At 39.3% G+C, this 8,616-nt stretch overlaps 1 protein-coding gene across 1 annotated transcript; it reads right to left on the bottom strand.

Annotated features, from left to right (window-relative positions):
- Positions 1–228: 228 nt before the first annotated feature.
- LOC137282777 (density-regulated protein homolog) lies at positions 229–8,423 on the bottom strand. Its single transcript, XM_067814572.1, has 7 exons — positions 8,304–8,423; positions 7,470–7,584; positions 7,127–7,146; positions 6,007–6,091; positions 4,774–4,956; positions 1,301–1,440; positions 229–329 (listed from the first exon to the last, which is right to left on the bottom strand). Exons 2-7 carry the CDS (start codon positions 7,576–7,578, stop codon positions 288–290), a joined length of 579 nt encoding a protein of 192 aa, XP_067670673.1. The 5' UTR covers positions 7,579–7,584; positions 8,304–8,423; the 3' UTR covers positions 229–287.
- Positions 8,424–8,616: the final 193 nt, after the last annotated feature.

Raw genomic sequence — 8,616 nt, 5'->3', positions numbered from 1 at the left:
AATCCAGTAGTGGACAGCATGAGCATCGAACTGCACAATTGGGAACCAATAACGTGTCAATTAAGTGAGCGACCAATTAGTCGCAGCTTACTACAAGCATAGTTGTCTTTTATGACAAGCATGGGATGCTGAAGGCCTATTCTACCCCGGACCTTCACTGGTTAGCCTTACAGTGACTCTCTGTAGCAAACTACTTAAAAACAACACACAAACTACAAAAGAACATAATGGTGTTTGTCCTCAAAATTTATTTACATATAGTGAAGAGTGCTGACAATGTTCATCCATCATTTCTTATCTCCCTTGTCATCTATATCGTCCTCATCAACCTGTTGAGAAAAAGACAATCAAGACTATGATATAGGTTTAGCCCCTTGGAACAGTGCTCATGAGTGGGTTAAAATTTTATGTCAGCTATATTTCAGTCACATGAGTGACTGAGTTTAGTTTTATGCCGCACTCAGCAATATTCCAGATATATGGCGGTGGTCTGTAGATAATCGAGTCTGGACCAGACAATCCAGTGAGCATCGATCTGCACAAATGGGAACCAATGACATGTGACAACCAAGTCAGCGAGCCTGTCCACCCAATCCTGTTAGCCGCCTCTTACGACAAGCATAGTCACCTTTTATGGAAGTCATGGGTTGCTGAAGGCCTGTTCAACACCGGGACCTTCATGGGTCTTGAGCTATATCTTGAAAATTCTAAGTGTTCAAGAAACCAAGAATCAGCATTGATGAAGCTTAAAAAATACTGAAGATCTGTACCATTTAACCTCAGATGTCTGTCCTTAGAGAATATTGGAACCCATACATACCAATTAATTACTGAGTCACACCTTCAGTGTAATAATTTAATCACCTTAAGGCAACCATAAACTATCAAGAATTATGCCTTTAGGAGCAGAAACGGGTTGAAATGAAGTGTGATTCTCTCTTTACAATGATCCTTTGCTGTGCCAATACACTTCATGTGAATGGCCCTGCGGCCCTTCACACAAAAGACATTTGATTTTGAATTATAGAGCTGAACTCAACAATATTCCAGCTATATGGAGGTGGTCTGTAAATAATTGAATCTGTATAATACTATCCTGTGGTCAACAGTATGAGCATTGCTCTATACACTTGGGATATGATGATGTTTGTCAACCAAGTCTGCAAGTCTGACCACCTAAATCCCATCACTCACCTCTTGTGACAAGCATAGGTTGCCGAAGAAAATTTCTACTCCGGATCTTCACATGACATAAATACATCAATATGCTCACGAAACCAAACACCAACATCAGTGTTACCTGTTTCCATTTCTCTGGAATAATATCCCACAGATCGTCCTTGACATCGCCTTGGATGACTATCTCATCCTCGCCCATCACTGACGACCCACAGGAAAACTTGGTGGCAAAGAACTTGCAGGCATCCTTCAGGTCGATGTCTGTCCAAAGACATAGGAACATGTTTCATGTATGAGTGAGTGGGTGAGTATGGTTTTATGCTGCTTAAGTGATATGATGGCAAAAATGGGCTTCACACTTTGTACTCCTATGGAGGACTGGAACCTACAACCAGAAAATGCTTTAACCTGCATAACAATAGTCTTGTTCGGTGACCCTTCCTTGGACAATAGGAGCTGTGGGATAGTCCTGTGGTTATGTGTTTGGTCGTCATGCCGAAGACCAAGGTTCAATTTCCTACAAGGGTACATGGTGTGAAACACAGTGTGTGTGTTTACTAGACATTGGTTTTGCTTGAAACAGTCTGAAGGGAGGTAATTCAGGCATTACTGTGGACACTGGTTTCTGAAGACTAAGTGAAAATACAGTCAAGAAACACATCAGTTTCATCAGTTAAGATTTTAAAACAGTCATTGAGACCTTCCTTGGATTTTCTGACTATCAGATATGACTTTCTATACTTTTGCAAACTTTATAAGCTTCCATATGTTCAATCATGAGTCGGAGCTAATTACCTCCCTTGCTTCTTTTTGTACATGACTAATCAACGCAGTCATTGTTGTCCAGATACCGTCCTTGGATTTTCTGATTACTGCAAACAGGAAATATTCTGCGTTTCTTTATATTTTGTGAATTTTGCGTTTCTCTTCCCCATGTAAAAAATTCTCTGTAGTAATATTTAGAAACGTAAATTTACTTCAACAAACATTTAGATATTCCTTCAATACTTATAAATACACCCACCACAAAACAAATATTCCTGATGACGTATATACTATATTCTTGAAATACACTGACAAATTCTACACGCAGTAATAACAAATTGGATATAGCACTCCCAGACAGTTTAATCAGTGTCAGATAACAAATACTTATACTAACAAATATTATCGCATTGAGAAGACCGGATGCCCTCCATACACAAATCATTGAGTCTTTATTTTTCTTCACACAGTCCAAGCTGGACACGATCCATCTGGCATGGAGAGGTTTCAATGTGCTTATGCGTAGATCAACATGTTGATCACCCCCGTCCTTTAGATTCTTTGCAACACAATCAGCATACCAGTCTGTGAACTGTGTTTTCACAGCTGACTTAAACCCCCGAATTATCATAAAGGTCCATTGGCTACAGTTTGCCAGTGCAACCAGCTGGAACAAATTTGACAATGAAGTTCCGCAGCTTCAGCTTGCTCAAGAATAATTCACAACGATGTGCTGCAAAAACATCAGTGATCAGCAGAGATTTTTGTTTCAATGGCAACTAGAGTTCTTTTTTCACAGTCTTGGTGTAAGGTACAAGCACATGGTCAATATACTTGAGCAAGCTCGATTCGTTGCTCCAGTGGTTTGCGGAGTGAGTCATGTGCCAGGTTTCAGGGTATTTGAAGTGGGCGTGGCATCTATCAGTAAGTCCTTGGCAAATCAGCTGAGGGGGAAGGAGGTCACCACTTGCACTACTTCCTAATACCATTGTCACTTCACCCTTATCTACAAGGCCTACAATGCCCACTTGTTTTGATCCTTGAGTAGCTAATGTCCAGTTCGAGACAGGTACAATTTTGACATTAGTTTGGTAAAAATTAACAACCAAATCCGATGGGATGTAATGTTTGGAAACAGCCTCCCCTACACCACGAATGAACTGTTCCTGCTGTTCAGCAAAGTTGTCAGGCAATTTTCTAGCTGCTTTCATACTTTTACGTTTCAGAAAGCTTGCTCTCATTAAGAAAGATTCTGCCCATGTTTTACTTAAGGAAATGGGGCCTCCGTTTTCAGCAAGAAGTGATCTATTTTCAAAAGAAACAATACCCTTAGCAGTAGCCAAAACAATATTGTAATTGACAATACCCCCATAGTCACGAATGGCAGCCACATGTTGTTTCACAAGTTTGTCTAATTCTCCCAACATGAGGGGGGCGGCTGCATTGTTTGGGTACTAATTCTTCGATATCAGCAGTCTTGTCTTCTTTCTTCTTAGCAAGGTAAGCCTCCGTCATGAATCTGATGGGGCTTTCGCCAATGTTCGTGTTAAGAACAGAACTGAAGTGCCTGGCGGCCCTTGTATTTCCGTTGTCAATTGCATACTTTGCGATCTTGGCTCTTGAGGTTGGATAGAAATTATTATTTTCTTGTTTTTGCTTGACACCACAGTTAGTAATGGTTGTGTCATGGCCACTGTTATTCAAACTTTGTTCAATGGTTTGGTTAACAGCAGGCATCCTCCTGGACTTCTCAGGTGTCGAGGCCTTCGAGGGATCTGGTAGGCCTCTCTCTCCACGCTTCTGTACAATTAAAAACTTCAACATTTCGATTTTGTGAGAGACCGACCAATCTGCCTCTTATAGTCACATGCCGACTGACACTGAGTTAGCAATCACAGTGCCCACTGACACATAGTTGATACTGTTCAGATCAAAGGGATTAACAAGAAGCGATGTAGTTTAACTTAACAATGTTGGCTTTGCAAAGCCTCCTACTCTCGCAAAAATAATACGTCGCAGAACAGGCTGGTGGTACGTAAAATTTTCAAGATGCAGAATATTTGCTGTTTACAAAATTACATATGACTTTCTATACTTTTGTAAACTTTATAAGCTTCTATATGTTCTATCACGAGGCAGAGCTAATTACCTCCCTTGCTTCTTTTTGTACATTACTAATCAATGCTTTTTCCTATCTACACAAATCTACGCTTGGCTTCTATTTGTCCACTGCTAATACCAGACAGCGCTAATGAGCTACTGGCACCCCTTGGAAAGTGTCCATGTTTGTTAATGTATTACATCTACTGTCCACATGTGCACATATAAAAGCTTCTCAGTTTTATTCAACTAATGAAGAAGTAGGACTATAGACTGAAAACGGTGTACCTTACAGGAGAATTGACCTGTATACAATGTCACCCACTTGGTTCTGGGGAATTGTGCATGTGCGTGTGCATGTGCGTCGTGTGTGAGTGGGTTTGGTACATGCCTCCATTATAATCAGAAAAAAACATAAATTAAGTCCCTTACTAGGTATTTTTATTAATGTATTAATTATTATTAATTATTATTATGTTTCTTGCATTATCATAACTTGACAAATTTTGATAAATATAGGGTCTTTTTAGGGCAAGTCATTGGCAATCAGGATCTTTTCAAGAGTAAAATGAATGTCGGGCCTTTGTGTAGGAATCCAATTTTAGGATTTTTCAAGTTGATATGAACCCTGCTTTCTTTTAACAATGGTCTTTATGTCAACAATGCTCTCAAACCAAAGGTACTGATTCTGCCGAATTCTGCAATGATATTTCAGCTGATCCTCCTTACCGTATGATGCTAAGCCAGCCACACAAGTGACCTTCTTCTTCTTGCCCCTCGTTGCTGTCCACATCTTGATTCCCTGTGGTTCTGTCTTCTTCTTCGGCTTCATCATACCTTTCCCCCCTCGAGTCTGCCTCTTCTTCTTCTCCCCGTCCTCTTCCCCTGCCTTCGCCTCCTCCTCATCTTTGTCTGGAACAAGCACCGGGTCAAGGTCACACAAACATACCACAGGTCCATTTCAATAGTTAGATTCAGAAAAAAACCTTATAGGAGCAGTTTAATGGCTCTGAGAATGAATGAGTTAAATATTCATTAAAATATGCAGAAACTTGTATCCCATTTCACCAATCCTGTTCAACAAGATCAGCAATCTAATTTTTCACTGTAAACATTTCCAAATATTGTTTATTTTCTACAAGTACTAAAATATGGAACAGTGTTTGTCATGCTTAATGGCAATATATCTTTGGCACTAGAAGGAATACAACATTTCAAAAATTAAGTTCAAGATGTATGTCTCAAAATTTATATAATGCTTAAAAAAATATTCAATAAGTTTTATATGCTGACCACCCAATCCCAATAGTTGCCCCTTACAACAACTGTACTTTTCTATGCTACACCTGACTTTTGAATCAGAAATTATTTCAACTATATGAAGGCAGTTTGTCAACAGTCGAGTCTGGACAATACCCAGTGACTAACAGCATGAGCATCATTCTACGCAACTGGGATACAATGACAGCATATCTCACCATTCAATCTCAATAGCTGCATCTGATGACAATTATGGTTTGCTGAAGACCAATGTCCAACCTTGACATACGCAACTGAGATATCACGATATGTTTCAACCAAGTCAGCGAGCCTGACAACCCAATCCCATTAGTTGCCTCTTACAACAAGTGTAGTTTTCTATGCTACACTTGACACCCAATCCCATTAGTTGCCACTTACAACAAGCATGGGTTATTGAAGGCCAATATTCTAACTCAGACATTTGTGTGTACACATCTAAGGAATACAACTGTGTACAGCAGATTGTGGCACCTTAGATTCCTCTTGCATCTTGGTTCTAGCAGGACTTCTGGGCCTATATTTTCGAAGCTCTCTTAGCGGTAAGATAGTTGTAAGTTAATGTTAATGAATGGCACTTACGACTATCTTAGTGCTAAGTGAGTTTCGAAAATCTAGGCCCTGACTATGAGGTGCTACAGGTTAGATATTGTCATCACTAACCTGCCATGAGCCGGGAAAACTCCTCTGGTATGTTGCTCTTCAGCCATTCCTTGCACTTATCATAGTTGGGGTAGAACTCACAGTACTGCAAGCAATGGAAACCAACAAAATTAGAGGGATGCATACATATTTCATCTGAGTCTTTATGAATGAGACCATTACCTAGCATGTCATATTTGAAGACCTCTACAGGAGCACCCCAAATTACCAAACAAAGCCATGAAGCCAATGTTCCACTGTCATGTAAACACTGAAACTGTCCTTCCCTTCAAAACTCTATACCATGATGGTATGACTTTGTTGAAAATTAAATCTTAATTCAATCTGAATCAAGGTGGTTAAAGGTGATCATTATGCATGCATGTGTGTAGTTCGATACTAATGTTGTCTGGGATTGTCTGGTCCAGACTCAATTATTTACAGACCACCACCATATAGCTGGAATATTGCTGAGTGCGGCGTAAAACTAAACACACTCACTCACTCATTCTGTCATCAGTTTTTCATGCTAAGAGCTAATGTATCACAGAAAAACATCTAAATGCAAAAACATGATGAACGACTGATCCTTGAACATGCAGATTTTATTTTTCTTCTTGAGTTTATTTTTACGTTGCACTCAGCATTATTCAAGCTGTATATAAATAACTGAGTCTCAACCAGACTTTCCAGATATCCACAGCATGTGCATTGAATGATTGATCCTGCAGTTGGAATAAGTCAACATGTGTCAACCACCTGATCTTGCTAGTCAGAATTAACTCTGTCCTGCTTTAATTCCAGTTGCTGATAAAATATAAGTTTTATGTTAGCAATGTTCCAGAGGGTTAAAGCCTCAGATAAGTCACATGCTCAAAGTTACTCCCATGGGTCAGATCAAACCAGTTCAGTCCTCTTTCCGAAGTAGAGTTTATAACTAGATTAGAAAAACATCAACTTGTCGCTCAAGATTTCACTAGTTTCTGAACAAACAGACCACTGGCAATGGGGATGGACTATGTCTTTTCATGATTTACAGATAAAACTGTGCAAGTAATGGATGTCAGATATCTAATTATGAACCACATACTGGATTATTCACTTGAATACTCACTCTTTAATTTAAAAACATCAAACTTACCTCCACAGGCATGCTGCACTCTGCAAGACAACAATGGACACAGTAAGAAATTGCAAGATTGGAAATATACAGAGAGACACTGGTAAAGAATATTTGGGTGGTATCTTATTCTCAACATTGACTGATTCTGTGAATCACTGAAATTTAAGAACATGTAAGTTTTCATATTTTTACTCATATTTGTACACAAACAATTCAAACTTAATTTGGTTATGGTTATGTTTTCATGTTTTCTGTGGACATGCCTATTGCATACTCTTTCTTGAGCATTGCCTTTTTCAGAAGAGTTGTGAAAACGAATGTCACATGACCATAATGATGAACATACTGAGCATTATCTCACCTCCACAGTAGAGAACTCTTATTGGGTATTTAACACCTTTCCTTGGGCCATCATACTCCAGAAACTTGTGATCACCACATCCTGATTCGGCAACATCTGCAGCAGCCATAGCTTTCTGTAAACAAAGGTAAAGTAGCTGTATTGAATACAAATTCAACTCAAGACTAACAAAAGTTGGTAAATTTTTAAAAACCAGTCTCAACGAATAAAGGTACAGTGCTGAGTATGTGTTCAGGCTGCTTATTTTAACATTATTCCTTCAAGATCACAACGGTGGAGACCAGAAATTGGTTTTCCTGATGATTCTGTCAGTGTCAAGCGAACACTTATCTGGTTAAAATGATTTGTCTCGGAGTGATGAGTGAACACATATTGGTGAGTGGGTGGGAGAAGCAGCGATGGTGTCATAAACATGATAAACATCACGGTTCTTGGCAAGACATGGGTACCTAAATTGGGTAAGCATACCTTCCACCATCTTTGAAAGCAAGCGAGTTTGGTTAGGGTTAGAGTAAGGTTTAGGGTGATGTGACACTAAACAATATGGATGGTAAATATCCGGTATTCTGCAGGTGTACCAAAATTGCGTTGCGTGTTGGATCGGAAAGGTCAGATACAAGGGAAGAGCATAAAGATGAGACGACAAGCCAATCAAAACTGAAGTTACCAAAATTTTCAGAATCAATTCAAAGAGGTCTCAGATCTGTGAGGTTTTTGAAACGAAAGCTACAGACAGCCAATTAATTCTACCAGCTGCGCCCCAAAAATGCGTTGCTGCCAGTCCGACAAGTGTCTCTGACGTTTGCCCTTGATTAAGCGTGAATGAAAACTTACGTTAATGAACTTCCAGCAATGAACTTCTCTAAACACAGTCTGTCTATGAAATAATACATGCCATGTCTCATGCACAGGAAGGAAGTAGATTGTGAAGTAGACGTACACGCATGCGCTAGAATATTCGTCTTGCATCGAAAAGTGTACTACTAAAACGGAACTATTCTATTCCACTTTGCTTTAAAGTAACATGTCTAATTTTGTGCGGGGCATATCTATTCATTTTCATATTTTTAGTATCATAACTAGGTATATAGGCGTATACATGTGTGTTCAGGTAAATTTGATTTAATACAGAAGGGTGAGTAGTAGA

This window comes from Haliotis asinina, chromosome 1 (genome assembly GCF_037392515.1).
Source record: "Haliotis asinina isolate JCU_RB_2024 chromosome 1, JCU_Hal_asi_v2, whole genome shotgun sequence".
NCBI lineage: Eukaryota > Metazoa > Mollusca > Gastropoda > Lepetellida > Haliotidae > Haliotis > Haliotis asinina.
Note: the sequence above shows the minus strand (reverse complement) of the source record. Positions and strands in the feature narration are given on the sequence as shown.